Raw genomic sequence first — 20,186 nt, 5'->3', positions numbered from 1 at the left:
GATCCCAAAGTCGACTTCGCAGAGACTTCGTGAAGTCTTTTTACCCAAAAATTAGTGCTTAAGCTTCGTGCGGCCTGCTTTGCGAAGTATACTTGGCGTAGTTGACTTGGCCCAGTTAAGGACAAAAACAGCCACTCGCTCCAAAAGTCTAGGGCTGAAGACAGTGAAGTGCACAATAATAATAATAATACGAGAATTTAAGCGGGCGGGGATGTAGCTCTGTCGGAAGCGCGCTGGATTTGTATCCAGTTGGCCGCTGTCAGCGTGAGTTCGTCCCCATGTTCGGCGAGAGATTTATTTCTCAGTCAACTTTGTGTGCAGACTCTCCTCGGTGTCCGAACACCCCCGTGTGTACACGCAAGCACAAGACCAAGTGCGCACGAAAAAGATCCTGTAATCCATGTCAGAGTTCGGTGGGTTATAGAAACACGAAAATACCCAGCATGCTTCCTCCGAAAACGGCGTATGGCTGCCTAAATGGCGGGGTAAAAAACCGTCATACACGTAAAATTCCACTCGTGCAAAGTTTCAAATCGCTCGTCTCCTTACTTGTCAAAGATGTGTCTGCCCACTGCAGCGTCCACAGCACTGAGTGGATCGTCCAACAGATAGATGTCAGCGTCCATGTACAGCGCTCTGGCCAGGCTGACCCTTGCCCTTTGACCTCCACTCAGGCTGACCCCTCGGTCACCAATCAGAGTGCTGTCCCCATGAGGCATGATCTCCAAGTCCTAGGAAAGAATTTGTTGTTCAGACTGCGGAAATGCTTTCTTGAAAGTACAAGGCAAGAGGAAACTTTTTTCACAGACTGTAGAATGTTTTTCCGTGTTGGGCATTTATTCTGCATCCTTTAAGTATTCTAACCACTATCCCCCATCCTATAGTCACCTCTTAATATAAATGTATACATGTTAATGTAATTAGTTTTATAAATATTCAACCTGAAAAACCTATACAGTGGAACCCCCCTTTAAAGACCTAAAAAAAATTCTGAGCAAATCGGGTCTCAAAAAGGAGGGAGTCTTAAATTGGGGTGTCTTCTTCTTCTTCTTCTTCTGCGTTCGTGGGCTGAAACTCCCACGTACACTCGTGTTTTTGCACGAGTGGAATTTTACGTGTATGACCGTTTTGTACCCCGCCATTTAGGCAGCCATACGCCGTTTTCGGAGGAAGCATGCTGGGTATTGTCATGTTTCTATAACCCACCGAACTCTGACATGGATTACAGGATCTTTTCCGTGCGCACTTGGTCTTGTGCTTGCGTGTACACACGGAGGGGGTTAAGCCACTAGCAGGTCTGCACATAAGTTGACCTGGGAGATCGGAAAAATCTCCACACTTAACCCACCAGGCGCCCGCGGCCGGGATTCGAACCCTCGACCTTCTGATTAAGAGGCCGACGTCTTACCACCCCGCCACAGCGCCCGTCAATTGGGGGGTCTGAAAAGGGGGTTCCCCTGTAGTGAGAACAGTCTGTTCTTAATGCTCACAGTTTGCACATATTTTAAATATTCTATACATTCAAGCTTTCTTCCGCACATGCTGGCATTTCTTTCAACAGTTGGTCTTAAATTTCAAGACCAAAACTTTGAATCCAATCAACTCGCTCTTATCAGGAAAGTGGTTTCAATGATAACATCACTAAAACAGCAAGATTTCACTAAAACAGCAATGATTTCCCAGTCGTTCATCTCCAAGACTAACCTTGTGCATAGCGCTGGCTTTTATGGCCTTGTCAAAGCGAGCCTTTTCATAGGGCATTCCAAAGATGATGTTCTGTCGAAGGCTTCCGGAGAACACCCAGGCCTGCTGGGAAACGTACGCCACCTTGCCCTTCACCATTATACTGCCCGACGACGCCTTGAGCTCTCCCAGAATTGCCATCAGCAGAGAGGACTGTGCAAACAAAAACAAACAAAATACATGTATATACATATACAAAATTTAAAAAAAGTATCTGCAAAGCAATTATGGAAAAATGTTTACACAAAAGTCAGAGGAGCGAAAAAATACTTTTCGAAGAGTCATCATCGCATGATAATTCAGCTTTATGAATTAAAGGAGCTTCCCACATCACCTTAACATTTGATACAAATAGAGTGCTAAACTGCTGGCGGAAGTTTATGGATTCTGGAGGAAAATGTAACACTTTTAATCATCAAGCATGATCAACCAATTAGTAATTAACAATTTTCATAAAGGAAAAAGGACACAGCGCACACAGAGTAAGTGTAATCTTACCCGTTTCACATCATTCACCCTTAGATTCTTTACATTAGCAAACACGCACACACACACTGCGCACACACACACACATGCATGCATGCACTCACACACAAACTGCATGCATACACACATACTGCAGACAAGCACACACACACTGCACACAAGCACACACACACACATAGACACACACACACAGAGGAATCTCATCTTACCTTGCCAGCTCCAACAGGACCGATGACAGCCAAAAGTTCCCCTGCTTTCACGCTGGCGTTGATGTTCTCCAGTGTGTTCTGCTCTATTTCCTGCAACAACCAGAACTTTCGGGATTATCATCATGGCATACATTTTTTTGTTTTTACACGTAAATAAGCATTTGCTTGAGTTCGTGTTCTAGTTGTATATTTTCATTTGTTTAATGGCATGTATTTTGAGTAAAAGTTTGTTTAAACCAAATTGCTCAGACCATTCTTATTATCAATAACATAATGTGGAAAGTCAGCTCTTACAAAAGGGAGTCTTGATAAAATGGAGGTAAATTTACAAAAGTTATGAACATACAGTCTGAATAAGTAACCTTCTCAAAAGAGGGTGTGTGTGTGTGTGTGTCTGTGTGTGTGTGTGTGTGTGTGTGTGTGTGTGTGTGTGTGTGTGTGTGTGTGTGTGTGTGTGTGTGTGTGTGTGTGTGTGTGTGTGTGTGTGTGTGAGGGAATGGGTTAAAGTATTTAATTCAGGGAGTCTTTCACTTTATACAGAAAATATGAGGTAACATGTAGGATTAGTGTTCTGTTCATTACCACGCAGACAACTATCTGTTCATTCTCAAACTGCCTGCATGTGTTTATACAGACAGACAGACAGACAGACAGACAGACAGACAGACGACAGACAGACAGACAGACAGACAGACAGACAGACAGACTGACAAAGTCGGACGAGTGAAAAGCTAAGCGGGGAGGGCACCTGGATACCAATGACAAACAAACATACAATACATTCTGTTATGTCCACACTTTGTCCAGTATGTTTTTAATTAGGACGGCACATAGAGTATCATCACATTAATCTCTTCTCTTCTTCCTCAGACAAACTTAACATTTCTAAGGTGACTTCCCATTCCTTCACCACTGCTTGACACAAGTAATCACATCAATGATAACAAAATAAAAACAGATATACAGACTCAAACGTCACTTACTGGATTCCATTTGGCGGTGAGGTTGTCAATAACAACACCGCAGTCTTCTGGTTTGGGTCGAAGTTCACTACGATGGATAGACGGAGGGTTTTTGTCTAACTCTTCGAGCTGCAGGAACTTCTGTTAATAAACGAGAAAGAAAAAAACAGAAGGTGAGATGATGTTATCGAAGTTTAAACTATTTCAAGCACTGATTTCTGGCCATTTAAAAATAGAGAAAATGTTTAACACGTTAATACAATTTGTTTGATGAATACTCATATCATATTAATCATATCATATTGATTGTAACTATTGTTAAACATGTTAATGCAACTTGTTGTATCAATACATACTCTTATCATATTAATTGAAACTATTGAAGACTTTAAGATGTAGCGCATATCAACTTTCCTTGACTTTAGGATCAAAGCTTAAGAGATTAGATTAACAACAAATAATGCAATTCAATTATATTCAATGGTATTTCCTTGTTTTCACTACCTATTTTATTCATGTTTTTATTACCTAGTTAGTGGAAGAATTTTTTGTAATGTATGTTTGATGGTGTATGCTTTTAATTAAGCGTTGTTGACTATGAATGTAGATGTAAATGCTTGTATAACTGTGTTTTAATTTTAAATGTGTCAAGCGCAAAGAGCATAATTGTAAAGTTATGATGTTGCGCTTTATAAATGCTCATTTATTATTATTATTAATTATTATTATAATTAAACTTCTCAATTTGTTCTGGTCAAATAAGTGTTGAATGAACTGAACTGTGCGGCCCACATGAATACATTGAACAAATGTTATTCCAATTCCAACAGAATAGCAATTCCTTTTTTTAAATTTTTTTTTTTTTAACATTTCTGCATTAATTAGTTTCATATTTTTATTTATTTATTTATTGGCTCACGTAAGTGTAGCCTATGCGGTGCTAACTTTTGTCTGTCTGTGCGTGTGTGTGTGTGTGTGTGTGTGATAGAAACTTTAACATTTCCGAGTCTATGGATAAAGCTCGCATAAGAAGATTACGTCTCGGTCAAAAGTGTTTGACGTGTGTGATAGAAACTTTAACATTTGAAGACGTCACATTATGACGTAAGAGGGTTAGACGTCACGCAAAGGAATTACTGAAAGTCTCGGTCATTGTTATTGTGAGCGGGCCGAGACTAGTTGGCAGATCTAGTGTCTCGCTTTCTTGCACAGTTTCACCTATGCTTACTGTGTGTGTGTGTGTGTGTATGTGTGTGTATGTGTGACGGAGTGATTGAGTTTGTGTTACTGTTTGTCGATTTCTTACGTGAGCCTTGAAGGCTTCGCCTCTTGTTTTATTTATTTATTAAGGAGATTTCTATAGCGCATAACTAAAAGCACTATGCGCTTGTTAATACAACTTGTTGTATGAATACATACTCTTATCATATTAATTGAAACTATTGAAGACTTTAAGATGTAGCGCATAACTAAAAGCACTGGCTGTAATCATCAAGCAACATTCACAATATATGTAACATTAAAGGTTGTGAAAGAAAAACACATAAAGATATCTTCTAACAGTAAGATTATTAATCTAACAGTATTTTCAAGAAACAAAATTATTTCAGTAAATGCAAAACGCATTAATTACATATTACCAGGTAATAATCATCAATCCAGAAAAGCATCAATTACATATCATAAGGTGATTAATTCTGCTTTATGGTCAAACTAATAATATAGATGGATGCACTCATGAGCAAGCTACATTCTATTATCAACAATTTTTCAAGGAATTAAATAAGCAAAATCTGCACACAAAACCCTGTACAAAAAGAATTGTACTCATTCACAAATTCTGAAGATTTCCCACTGATAATACATGAACATGCACATAAAATCATCGAAAAGAAACATAAAACACTTCTGGAATAAGCAGTGTCTTCCACAAATTTTAACTCTAATATCATCACAGTATAATTATACACACACACACACAATGTATAAAACTGAACAGCTGCAAAAGAATCTTGATTAATTAGTTTGACTTCACCCCCTTCACTCAAATCTCATCACACACACCCTTTGGCCATCTAGTTCCCACACCAATATATCAACAAAAGGCATGCCAAATACATGGTTTTCTTAACTTTATATCATTTCATCTTACATCTACTGATCTAAAGTAATTAATATTGCAACAATGTAATGCTTCAATATAACAACCCTCTTTCAGACTTTTCCTCAAAGGAACCACATAATCAGGAATCTTTTTTTTTTCTTTCTCAATCAGAAAGAAGTGCATTACAAATTTGACCCTATAATCGCCAAGGCCCACACATATCCTATGCTAGTGCTAAAATCAGACATCGTGAAGAACCAACACTATGACAAGGGAAACAACCGCTGTAAATAATTGCCCTATGACTTCCAACCAGATGATTGCCTCCCCTGAATACTATTATTTCAGTTTTTGGCTGTTTGTGCCATTCATGCTACATGTATCATGCTTTTAAATCCAATTTTTAAAGTGAATTTCTCCTTCAGAAAAAGAGTTCAGAATCAGGCATAAGCTGCAACCTTTTCGAGCTTAATTGTCAGTGGCCTTTACGGTAATAAAAAAATAAAAAAAAAGTCCACCAAAATACCCGTGTGACTTGGAATAATAGGCCGTGAAAAGTAGGATATGCGCCGAAATGGGTGCGATCTGCTGGCCGATGTGAATGCGTGATGTATTGTGTAAAAAAATTCCATCTCACACGGCATAAATAAATCCCTGCGCCTTGAATATGTGCGTGATATAAATTGCATACAAATTTTAAAAAATTTAAAATAAAAATCCCTGCGCTTAGAACTGTACCCACGGAATACGCGCGATATAAGCCTCATATTGATTGATTGATTGATAATAATGACACTTTTTTCACACAGTCAGAGCCCAAGTGAAGCATCTTTGAAATCTGACAACAATCAAGCTTTCCTTTCACCCCCTTTCTGCACCCCCCCCCCTCCCCCACCTTAAAATACCACCCCTTCTTATTTATTAATCCACACTGTCCTTCTCTGCACAAAGAATAATAATAATAATAATACGAGAATTTATAACGCGCACATATCTCACCACAAGGCGACTCAAGGCGCACAACAGTAACTGTTATCATGTGAAAATCAAATTTAAGTGAATATTTACATCACTCTGAGTCATAAATTCTGTTAAATACAACTTTATCACAAGCAAGGAAAGCATGCACCAGGGAGTGGTCAGGATGCAGTGATCGTGCAAAAGAGTGAAAAATACATATAATAAAAGTGTGCAGATTTCGATGTCATCATATAACAACAGGAGTATATGCATGTTGCTGCCAGGAAAAAAAACTTTTTAAAATATTTATTTCAAACACACACACACACACACACACACACACACACACACACACACACACACACACACACACATATACCCACACACACACAGACACACACCTCTCTCAAAAGGCATTTAAATCATTTAAATTGCACAAATAAAAGTTACAAGAGCAGAGAGAGAAAGAGCTAGAGAGAGCTAGAGAGAGAAAGAGCTAGAGAGAGAGAGCTAGAGAGAGAGAGAGCTAGAACTTTTGAACTTTATTTATTTATCGAGGGTAACAGAATAAGCAAAGTATACATGCTTTTTTTCGTCCGGCCCTCGCCCATTGAGGGTAACTCGATTAATAACAAGAAGAAATAGAAGTTAAGTTAATTACAATACAATGTATATAATTAACATGTCAAACAATTAAAAAGACATTTCAAAATGCATTATGAATATCAAGCAATGATGTAATATTATCACATAATTATTTTAATATTTCTCAAGAGAGAGAGAGAGAGCTAGAGCTAGAGAGAGCTAGAGAGAGAGAGAGCTAGAGAGAGAGAGCTGGAGGGAGGGAGGGAGGGAGAGAGAGAGAGGGAGGGAGAGAGAGAGAGAGAGAGAGAGAGAGAGAGAGAGAGAGAGAGAGAGAGAGAGGGGGGATAAGGGAGAGGGAGAGGGAGAGGGAAGGGGTTCACCCCTTTAACCCCTTCACTGCCCAGCACGTACTAGATACGTGGTCATGTTTGGTTTGTCATACGCCCATACACGTACGTACGTGGCATTTACATCAGCACTTTTCAGGACATTTGTGAAAACTAAATGGGAGGTAACCACTGTCCATCTTCTTGTAGGGGTTTAAACACAGTTCTTTCCCATTGACCGTTCAGATAAGTTAGTACCACGTGGTAAAAACATTTTTAGAATTTTTTTCCGATCTATAAGATTCAAAATGGCGGCCGAAAGTCGAACATCAACTCGTACACCTGTTTTCAAATGATACAGTGTTCTGGAAGCTCTACAAGAAGTGATTTATGGATTACCACACAGAAGAATACTGTTATGGGCTGTAATGTGAGTACCTGATGTTTGACACCAGTTTTAGCTGTGTTTTCTGCGGTTTTACGTGCTGCAGTGTGTGTGTGAAAGTTTGGAAACTGTAATTTTTGACAAAAATGGTCATTATATCGATTTTTACTATAACAATCACAAACAAAGTCCAATGATCATGTTATCAGATAATAGCCAAGGGTGTAAGCAAACAACATGCCAAAGATCTAAGAGATATCTCAATAAATGATTGAGCAGTGAACAGATTAGTGAACCTACCGAAGAAAGCGAAATTTGCCCTGGCGCACAGCAATACCAAAATGCTGTTATACTGTGGCAGTGAAGGGGTTAAATCAAACACAGAATACGGAAATTACACTACTACTGAGTTTTTCCCCTTCATATAATAAATAAACCTCAAACAAAATTAACATCAAAACCAACATATTAAGATTAGTTTAAACATTTAAAAACAGTATGCTGAAAAATTCTTGTCAGACATATTAAATATGCATTAGTAACCAAAACGATGATCTGCCAGCAATGAAACTTCATTATAAATTTTGAACAAACACACAAATAAAAAAAAACCAGACAATCAAAAATGGCATGCGTACCTATGACTCAGTTGTATGATTATCTGCCATTGATGAAAAATGTCTCAATTTAAAAGAAAGTCAAACTAAGAGAAAAGAATGATTCTGCACTGAATCAGTAAATATCTGATATTTGAAAAAGGTCTACCATACTAAAGAAATCATTCTTAATTCAGAAATTGTGGACAAACAAATAACATTAATAACAACAATGCAACATCCTCACAGCAACTGCCTCAATAAATAATTCTTAAGTATAATATATATGTGAAGTTATTAATATACAATTACACTCAGCTGCTGAACCCCAATATAACTAGGTCTCTTACAGATATTATCAACTACAATGCCATTTATGGGACATTTTTGGGTGAACTGAACCTTATGTACGTTACAAAAATCCACAAAATTGTTCATGACTAAATTGCAACCACCCTGAACCAAACGTGGGGTACCATCCAGAGACTCGCCCAGAACAGACAGGAGTGGAGACCGTCCTTTGTTGCTGCCCCACATAGCGGCATGAGTAAGTAAGTAAAATTGCAACCGGACACAATCTGTTCAGATTAACTCAACACAAGAGTAATTGTGCGGTTACAAAAAACCATCAATTATGTGGTGATTTCAAACACATATTGTATTGAGGTGCAGCTAATTCAGGTTAGTTAAGGGATAGAGCTTAGTATGTGCTACAGTGTGCACAATTTTCAAACAGAAAAGATCTTGACAGGTACATACATATATACATTGTGACCAGTCAGATGATTTAACATTCTTATTGCAAAGCCTCACATGTCCTTTCTGAATGAAGGAGTCAGAGCAAAAGAGAACCAAACATCATAACTACCGTATTTGACGGATTACAAGACGCACCGTTTTATAAGCCGCACCCCCGACTTTTAACAAAAAAATTGGGACGAGCCACGTATAGGCCGCGTCACTATATTAGCCGCCGTCGAAAAAAATATAATCAGATCGTGTCAATCAATCAAAACAACCAGGCAAACAAAAGTACGGTATTTGGCGAAATCGGCTCCGAGAATAAACAAGTGAAACAAAGAAGAAAAGTGAAAAAGTTTGAAGAAAAATATCACACACACAATTTGTAACCAACACATACATGTAGGCAGCTTTCACAATCTTCAATCACAGACTTCCTTTTTTTTCAACAAAATCAATCTTGACAGAGATCTTTGAAATAGTGTTTTTATTAAAGCCTTACATCCTCCTGGATGGAATCAAGACAAAAACTTGTATGGAGACGCATTCTTGTCGACATAATGTGATAGCTTGTTACAGTACTCTATCAAACAAAGGGATAGACGTAAACAGAATTGGGTAACGATTTATTCAAAGAATATTGTCCAGAGGCTTTAATAAATTAAGCAATAACAATGCAAGCAAAATATCATTTCCGAGCTCAGTGAAAAAAGCAGCAAATAAGGACTAATTATGGGAATTCCGTTCTTCTGAACTGCTATTTCGCTGTGATGCACGTCATGAGCATACCTTCAAAAGTAACAATGTTAATTGCACTCCATTTCTCACTTTAAAAAAAAGTAGAATCATTGACCAATAGAAAAAAACGAGTTTGGAATTTTTTTGTGCATATTCTTGGGGAATAAATACCTGAAAATGTAACCCTACCCTCTAAATGGTGACATCATGACAGCGAAAAAAAATATACAGAACAAGTCATGTGAAGCGATAATAAAACATTAAGTTGGTTTGAAACTAAAAGATCAACATTGGAATCAGGGACGAGTCATTAACAATGCTAGTGAGATTTGGCTAGCCGAAACCAGAAGACCGAGACGGGTTGCCTCCGCGAAGCATATGAACAAAACGGGCGATTTTTCTCATTTGAGCAGATTTTCACACTAAGCATGACATATCTGTTTATACATTGGGATCCAGGAAATCCAAAGGATACAATGCAATAACTTTTGAATCTGTAATCAAAAGTGTTATTGTTATTTGCAATTTTTAGAATGTTATGTACCAAATTTTATAATACATTTCATAACTTGACGAAATGTAAAACAAGTCGCGTAAAGCGATATAAAATCATTCAGTCAATCTATAGGCATCAAATTGAAGGATAAACTAAAAAAAAAAAACCAGTCCGATCGGCGAGACTAAATTCAGATAGTCTCGGCTAACCATACCCGAAAACCGTCACGGATCACACTCATCTCCGCGAAGCATACTCAACCTGTTTTCTTTAATTCTGAACGCGTTTTTAAAGTAAACATAACATATGTATATATATTTTTTAAATCAGGAGAAGATAAGAAGTACAATGCAGTAGTGTTTGAATCTGTAATGAAATATTCGTTTTTGATGACAATTTTAATGAGCGAACTAATTCACTTATTTTCAAGCTACCTGGCTCAAATGCAATATCAAAGTCCCGACTTAATCAAAGATTACTTAACAGGTCCGCCTCAACTATCACAAAAACGGAAATGACGTCATCAAAGACTGTGGCAGAGTACCTTAACGCAGTCCTAGTATATCCACTACTGACTGAACTGTGGCATAGTACCTGGACGCAGTCCAAGTATATCCACTACAGACTGAACTGTGGCATAGTACATGGACGCTGTCCCAGTATATCCACAACAGACTGAACCTTAATGTCTTGCTTTTTCTACAACAACTACTCTGCACACATAAGAAAACCCAACCCCTCTCGCACGCACACATGCAAGTACGCACGCATCAACACTCACGCATCAACACTCACACACACACACACACACACACACACACACACACACACACACACACACACACACACACACACACACATATAAGCTAACACAAACGAACACGTGCGCACAACGCTCGCGCGCACGCTTACACACACACACACACACACATACACACACGCACGCACGCACGCACGCACGCACACACACACACACACACACACAAACGGACACGTGCGCGCAACGCTCGGCCGCACGCACACACACACACACACACACAGCTAGATAATACATCATCTGATATGTTTCCTTGTTCATATGCTTTTTTCAAGTCATAAACGTAAACAATGAATGGTTTTACTGGGATTTTGTGCAGCGTTTTGTATTATCTGCGTTGTTGTCGGATTTAAATACTCTCTCAAAAACTGGGTATCTAATCACGACCGATAAGATTTTCCCCTTTTCGATTAAAAAGTACAATGAGATTTAGTCAGAACCATAACATTATTCTTCCAAACACTTATTAACATCCATGTAAAAGAAACACAACTCTGTTCATCAAATTATCTCACCCTTTGCAAGAAACGTATGGCGAAGGCACATTTCGCGCCGCGGTGCAGATGACGCAATTAACTCTCGTGACGAAACGATTGGTTCGTGACGTCGCGTCATCAACCGTTCATGAATGGCCCTTGTATGAATGGCATTCTTTCTGTTGGGATGACGTGTGAACCTCATCATTAGTGACTTGGAAAATCGGTCGGATTTAGGTATCCCCGAAGTCGGTCGGAATTGGATACACTTACCCTACACTCTTCCACACTGACAGGCGCGCGCGCACGTACGCACGCACATATGCAACAATAACAATGACAAAAATCAAACTTTTAAAAGCACTTGAAAGTTAATAAACAAAGCAACTATTGATTCCCTACGATTATATGATCGTGACTGGCTCTCTTTCCAAGTTGGAACGTTTTCAATCTGCTGTCTGACGTCATCAAAGTGTTGAAAAACGTACGGCGATGTCTATAAAACTCTCACTTGACCACAACATTCACAATGCAGTGCATTCAAGGATTGAAAAAAAACACTGGCGTTGATCAGACACAGTCACTGAATGTTGTTATTTTACAAATGAATCTGCTTAACATTTGGTAAGAAATGACCGTCAATAGTGCCGGGCGGTCGTGAGAATTCAAGGTTTTCAGAGACAGACAGTAAATAACGTGCTCTGAAATAAACACATGCCGAAAAATTCTTTAGTCAGCCAGTTGATCATCTGCCTGACAACGGATAGGAAGTATAAAATTGGTCGCATCATGGCAATTTGCTGTGTATGGCGGTCATAGCAGACGATTTGTCTTCAGGACGGTCGTGAGAAAAAATGAGACAGACACCTTGCCCGAGTGACTAGACAGTAAATAACGTGCTCTGAAATAAACACATGCCGAAAAATTCTTTAGTCAGCCAGTTGATCATCTGCCTGACAACGGATAGGAAGTGTAAAATTGGTTGCATCATGACAATTTGCTGTGTATGGCGGTTATAGCAGACGATTTGTCTGCAGGGCGGTCGTGAGAAAAAATGAGACAGACACCTTGCCCGAGTGACAAAATGACCAAGCGCAAGTAGAATAAGCCGTAGTTAGCCTTTCAAAACCCTTTCATGTCGTGATTTGATGGAAATTGCTACTTATTAAAAGCATGTTACGTCCAAACCTTTTAACAGCCATTCCAACTGAACAGATTTGTAATTAACGTTTTTGAGACAGACACATTTAGGAAAAAGACCGTTTACTTCACATGCGATTGTATCGACTAAACATAAACACATTCATTGTTTTTTTTAACTAAGTGTGTTCATCTATCTCTGTTCTTTGGTTTCTAATGTACTTTTCACTGGATTTCTTTGAGTGTTTTTGTACTGGTGCCTTTGTCTATTGCAATGTGGCTAAAAAGGGAAATCGTGTCTGTCTCATTTCTCACGACCGACCTACCTTTTTCGCTGGTGGGGAATACAAATTTGACTTAAATTCGATCAAAGTTTATTTTTCATATGTAAATTCCGAAGACATTCGACACAGACCAGTGAAAATTCACGACTAAACAAAACGAAACATTTTATTTAATATCAAAGTCAGGGACATACCCGACTCTGAAGACTGTGAAACCTGTCTGTAGTCCCGCCCGGAATAAGCTTTTTTGGGATGATTTACAACTTTTGCGCACATTTCGAGCAGACGAAAACACAACATGGCGGCTCTCGCTCCTCCAACTATCGCGAGACACAAAAAAACCGAAATCTCGCGCACGCGAGATCCTGATACATCCGGTGTTTCTCTGTACGCTATCTTGTCACGACGACTTGTTGACAAACGAAGATTCGCGAAAGAAAGAGAAAAGCGCCGAGTCTTGAGTAGAGAGCTAATAAAGTACAAGTAATCGCTAATCGAGCGAAATGAAAATCCGCGGCGACTTCCATTAGGTGAATGCTATTCAAGTTTAGGTAACATTTTAGCCGCATCTTTTTATAAGCCGCAATGTGATTTTTTTTTGAAAAAAGTCGCGGCTTGTAGTCCGTCAAATACGGTAATCTTAGACGTTGAGGGTCATTTAAATACATTCAGAGCTTTGCCCAAAAGGTCACAGTATATATATATATGTTACAGTTAATCTGTGAAACCAGGGAATACGTGTATCAACTATAGGTAATACATGAATTAACTGACGGAAAAAAACAGTTAATTCATGCATTACCTAAAATAGTTTAGTTAATACACGTATTCCCTGGTTTCACAGATTAACTGTAACATACATACAACAATTACACTTCAACAACTAGCAGCTTTTAAATTCCACAGCCTGTTATTCTCCTTACCTCGGCTCTTTCTGCTGTCACATGGAATTCAGAAAATCGAGTGACGCCCTCAAAGACGCAGCCTATCCCATTGTATGCCACCAGGAACATGTATGAAATGCCTATGTACAGCGGGGCGGCCCTCAGCTCCCCGCCGAGCAAAACGTGCACAACTACCAACACATAACTCAAGACACGGTGTGCAAACAGCCACACGCTGGACGTGAACGCATTGATGCGTTTCTTGGCCCACACCATGCGCAGCTCACCCCTGAAAAAGGTGTGAATTCAAGCTAGAGATAAAATCCCACCCCTGAAATAGATGTGAAATATCTAAGCTAGAGATCATGCAAATCTCACATTAATCTCCTCCTCTAAAACCCCTACAGCAAGTCCAGGAAAAGTTCAACACTTCCTGCCAAATCCTGGATATGAATAAGCGGCCTGATGTAATTTGAAGCTTGACTGAGTGAATGAAGCACTACTACTACAGTACTACTCTTTTCAAGAAATAATTTCAAGAGGAATAAGGACAATTTTTCACAACAGACTATTAGATAGTGAAATAAGGCCCCCCCCCCAAAAAATAGTCTGTTTACGGTATCCTGACCGACCCTATTTTTTCGCGCGACCCTAGACTTTTTGGGGGCATTTGGAAAAAAAAAAAAGAAGTCTTTTTTTGGAAAAATAACTTAAAAATATGGGTTTTTTGAGGAAAAAATAAATAAATTAAGTAGATGTGCAACGCCAAGGCACTGCATACCCCAGCGAAAGACAAACCTCTCTCTCTCTCTCTCTCTCTCTCTCTCTCTCTCTCTCTCTCTCTCTCTCTCTCTCTCTCTCTCTCAAACACACACACACACACACACACACACACACACACACACACACACACACACCCAAGTTACACACGTACACACATACACACTCACTCACTCACTCTCTCACACACACTTCACTGTACACACAAAACACACCCCCATACGCACATATAGACAGACGGACATACACACCTTTACAAACAAACACACATACACACACACATACACTTACGCACACGCACAAACACAAACCAACCCACCCACTCTCTCTCTCTCTCTCTCTCTCTCTCTCTCTCTCTCTCTCTCTTTCTCTTTCTCTCTTTATCTCTTATACAAACAGACACACACCCACACACACACACACACACACACACACACATGTACATACGCACGCATGTACGCACGCACACACCGACAGACACACACACACACACACACACACACATTGACTCACACAAATCTCATACACACAATACACACACTCATACGCACATACACGGTTGGCCTAGTGGTAAGGCGTCCGCCCCGTGATCGGGAGGTCGTGGGTTAGAACCCAGGCCGGGTCATACCTAAGACTTTAAAATTGGCAATCTAGTGGGTGCTCCGCCTGGCGGCTGGCATTATGGGGTTAGTGCATGCTAGGACTGGTTGGTCCGGTGTCAGAATAATGTGACTGGGTGAGACATGAAGCCTGTGCTGCGACTTCTGCCTTTTGTGTGGCGCACGTTATATCTCAAAGCAGCACCGCCCTGATAATTATGGAAACAAACAAACAAACAAATACATTGACTGACACAAATCTCATACACACATAACACACACTTATACGCACATAGACCGGCACGGTTGGCCTAGTGGTAAGGCGTCCGCCCCGTGATCGGGAGGTCGTGGGTTCGAACCCCGGCCGTGTCATACCTAAGACTTTAAAATTGGCAATCTAGTGGCTGCTCCGACTGGCGTCTGGCATTATGGGGTTAGTGCTAGGACTGGTTGGTCCGGTGTCAGAATAATGTGACTGGGTGAGACATGAAGCCTGTGCTGCGACTTCTGTCTTGTGTGTGGCGCACGTTATATGTCAAAGCAGCACCGCCCTGATATGGCCCTTCGTGGTCGGCTGGGCGTTGAGCAAACAAACAAACAAATACGCACATAGACAGTCGGACACACCTTTACAAACAAACACATTACACACTCATACACACACAAACATACACACAAACTCATGCACACACACACACACACACACACACACACACACACACACACACACACACACACACACACACACACACACACACACACACACACACTCACTCACACGCACTCACTCATTCTCTAACAAAAAACTTCATACACACAAAACACACACCCATTCGCACATATGGACAGACGGACATGCACACCTTTACAAACAAACACACATACACGCACACACATACACTTATGCCCACACACACACACTTACACACACACGAATACAGACTCATGCACGCGTGCGCGCACACACACACACACACACACACACACACACACACACACAAATAAGCTACACACACACCACACATGTATACGAGTACAGACTCATGCACGCGTGCGCGCACACACACACACACACACACACACACACACACACAAATACACACACACACACACACACACACACACACACACACAGTAACACTAACACATGTGCACAAAATGAACACAAACACACACACTGCGCGAGAGAGAAAGACCACAGGGAGGCATGACGTCATGATGCATTAATTGACGTCAAAGACTTTCGACCGTGACGTATTCTTCTTACGCGAGCTTTATCCATAGACTTGGAAACTACGGAATTTCTACCCGTCCAAAGCGGCCTGGGGTGGCGTTTGCTGAAAAAATGGGGGCGCCTATTTTACCCACCGTATTTTTGTTAGTATGGTCCCCATTTTTGGTGAACTTCCATCTCCAACTGTAGCACGTAGCCGGGCACAACGAATCCTTCTTTATCATGTATTATTCGGTGTGCACATTTCTCAAATCGATTACAGTATAGCGTTCACGGGATACCTCCAGCTTCGCTGGGATAAATAAAAAATCCCGACCTACCGACCCTATTTTTTTGCCTATGTTACCGTAAACAGACTATCTTTTTTTTGTTGCCAAAGTAAATAAATCTTCACCAGGGCCAGCAGAAAAGGATTATATTGTCAAGAATGATTAGCCAGCACAACAGTGACAGATGCCCATGCACTCACCTCTATAATTATAACGCATGTACAAGCTGGGAACTTATATTTTTCACCTGAAGCTTTTAAAATGTCCATGCAAGGAATTAGTCGCTACAGCCCAAAACTGGCGGCTACAAAATCTTCACCAGATGGATGGATGTTTTATTGTTCTAATCAATGAGTTGATTTTGACAATTTTCAGACAAATGAAATTGGTGCATAAAACGAAATTAATGAGGGTGAGATACATTGGGCTTTAAACATAGCCTACACATGCAAATAAGTGAGGCAAAATAAAGAAAGAGCCTGCCAAATGTTGAGACATAATCATGGAAACATAGCTTGGAAAGATGATATAACTTAAGCAAACATTGTCAGACGACACCAAGACACATACACAGATATACACGTACAGACACGGACACGGACACACACACACACACACACACACACATACAGATACAAACGTGTGTGGGCACACACAGCAAATTATATGCAAATATACACATCTGAAGCAGTCATTAAATGCATACAACAAATGCATGAAGCTATTACAGTAATCTTCACCAGAAAGAACCTGAGATGCAAAGAACAGACGAGGCATAATCTGATTGTTAGCAGCAAGAACATGTTAGACGTATACAGTGAAGGGAGTCAGGAAGCAGAAATGGAGAAAAACCCAAAATCACAAAGGGTGAGAAATAATGAAAAAAGTCCAAAAGTACCCATTAAATGCATGATGATGATTCAGACCTTTCATCTTTGACGCCGAATGCCATTTTGAGATCAAAGACACAATTAACTCTTGAGTTAAATTTAGTTCCTTTTCTGTTCATTGTTAATTTGTAATTTACATTTCTTTTGTAAAGGGCCTAGAGCCATAGGTATAGGCACTTAAAAATGTGTGTGTGTGTGTGTGTGTGTGTGTGTGTGTGTGTGTGTGTGTGTGTGTGTGTGTGTGTGTGTGTGTGTGTGTGTGTGTGTGTGTGTGTGTGTGTGTGTGTGTGTGTGTGTGTGTGTGAGTATGTGTGTGTGTGCACCCATTGCACTTCGCTCATAGCGGTTACAAAGTATGTTTGAATACAGGCTGGACAGCCGTGTGAGAAGGGTACTTTGTACTCGGAGAACGTACTCTGAGCAGGCTGTGTAGCCCAGTCTTCGGGTTGCTTTGCGATGATAGGCCCCTGTAGCCGCGCTGAAGCTATATATAGCGATGGATGCTGTGGTTCCGCACTGCCGCCGTTCGGATAACTCAGTGAATGGAGCCAAATCGAAAATAAAGCCAAACTAGCAAAACATACAGTTTACATTTTGATCTTTTGAGTTTTTGTGTCTTTCGGATCCCGTTTTTTGTTTCATCGATCGTTTACTATTAATTTCCAATCAAGAATTTACGTCGCCATTACCGGACGCGATTTCCGGTGATGAAAAAAGCTTGACGTGATAATGCCGCGCGCGAAGAGATTCGAAGCAATTCCGTCTGTCAAAATTAAGGTTCTCACTGGAAAACGAGGACGTCCTAAAACTGTTCAGGTTGAACTTGACTCAAAGCGAAGACGGCATCATGACAATGAAAGCCCGATGGACAATTTGGAATCAACTAACTTGTTCTCTGGCTTGGGGGGTGCGGGGAGCAGTTTACTTTAATCTTACACTGATTACCAGTGCTAAGTACACGGAAGAACTGACACGTAACATGGTTACCCAACCGCAACGGACAGGGAGGGACGCAGTTTCGCGCCCAACAATCACCCCCACAATAACTCCGCCCACCAAGCCTAAGGCTAAGAGCCCCACTACACCAATCGCTGACGCCACCCCCAACCACAGGGACGTTGAGTGACACACACTTATCCCCTAATTACACGAAGCAGCCAACCCATGAGCGGGAACTGTTACCCGCCAATAAGACCTCAGATCAACTCTGACCAAACTATCTACTTAAACACGCAGAGTCAACTACTTGCCAGTGGGAACGCTTAGTCCCCACTATCACAGCTACTGTGATCAAAACCCTCCGAATTTGTGAGGTACACACACAGAGATATAGAATATTCTATATCTCTGTGGGTACACATACAACAAAACCCTCAATTACTGAGAGGTGATTCAACTCAATATGCCTCACATTAAGAGAGCAACAGCCCAACCAAGGGCAATATATACGATCTTCTCATCACCGACAGGCAAAACAGCCTTGACTACCGATCTCTACAATACGTTCACCTTCATTGGGAACGCTCAGCCCCTACTATCAAAGCTACTGTGATCATTACCCTCAGAATTTGTGAGGTACACATACAACGAAATCCTCAATCACTGAGAGGTACTTCAACTTAATCTGCCTCACATTAATTAGGAGAGCAACAGCCCAACCAAGGGCAATATATATGACCTTCTCATCACCGACAGGCAAAACAGCTTTGACTACCGATCTCTACAATACGTTTACCTTCATTGGAAACGCTCAGCCTCTACTATCAAAGCTACTGTGATTATAACACTCAGATCTTATGAGGTACACTACAAATCATACATAAATGATTATCTGTTTGTGGAGAAACAAAATAATGAGATGGGTTGAACAAACAACTACACCCCTCCCCATATCTACCTGTACCATTAGTACACATAAAAGAACGGAATAAACCCGTTAAAGAAACAGTGACATTTATAATCACTGAGCCTCATATAAGCCTCAATCACTGAGAGGACATTTGGGTAATCAACCACCAGTACATGCAAGTACACCCCAACAAGGGAAATGAATAATAGTCATCTATAAATGATTATTCTCAATCGAGAAACAAGATGATGAGGATATGGGTTTGAATAGTTGTCCCCTGACGAGGCTACCTTTCAGTTTCCCCCCAAAAAATCTATAAAATCACATGTTCAAAGAAGTTGTCCTAACAGCTTGAAACTGTAAATCTTGCCGAAAAGTACCATCTTTGGGAGAGGTACTTAGGGATCTCTGGGCTGCCTACTGCATTTGCCGGGTTTGGCAGACCCTTGATTTTTACCGCCCAGCTGACGAAGTAAAATTCTGAGATTTGGCCATCCCCAGTAAAGCATGTGATAACTGGTATTTTCTGAGAACTGCTAAGACTCTGAACTAAGGCCAAAAATAAAATAGGTGTGGTTAAGGTAACATAGCCAAAAAAAATAGGGTAGGAAGGTAGGCAATCATTTTTTTTAA

General features: G+C 40.4%; 2 protein-coding genes across 2 annotated transcripts in view; both read right to left on the bottom strand.

The window, feature by feature from the left end:
- LOC138983573 (uncharacterized) overlaps positions 1-20,186 on the bottom strand; it is a 122,526-nt gene that overhangs the window by 18,710 nt on the left and 83,630 nt on the right. The window lies entirely within an intron of this gene.
- The window catches only part of LOC138983571 (ATP-binding cassette sub-family C member 4-like), a 123,360-nt gene that overhangs the window by 32,995 nt on the left and 70,179 nt on the right, over positions 1-20,186 (bottom strand). Inside the window, exons 9-12 of the mRNA XM_070356847.1 lie at positions 3,422-3,541; positions 2,439-2,528; positions 1,705-1,896; positions 550-731 (exon numbers count right to left, since the gene is read on the bottom strand). Coding sequence (XP_070212948.1) covers positions 550-731; positions 1,705-1,896; positions 2,439-2,528; positions 3,422-3,541 — 584 coding nt within the window. The remainder of the gene's footprint in view (positions 1-549; positions 732-1,704; positions 1,897-2,438; positions 2,529-3,421; positions 3,542-20,186) is intronic.

This window comes from Littorina saxatilis, linkage group LG13 (assembly GCF_037325665.1).
Source record: "Littorina saxatilis isolate snail1 linkage group LG13, US_GU_Lsax_2.0, whole genome shotgun sequence".
NCBI lineage: Eukaryota > Metazoa > Mollusca > Gastropoda > Littorinimorpha > Littorinidae > Littorina > Littorina saxatilis.
This window is presented reverse-complemented; position numbering and strand designations above follow the sequence as displayed.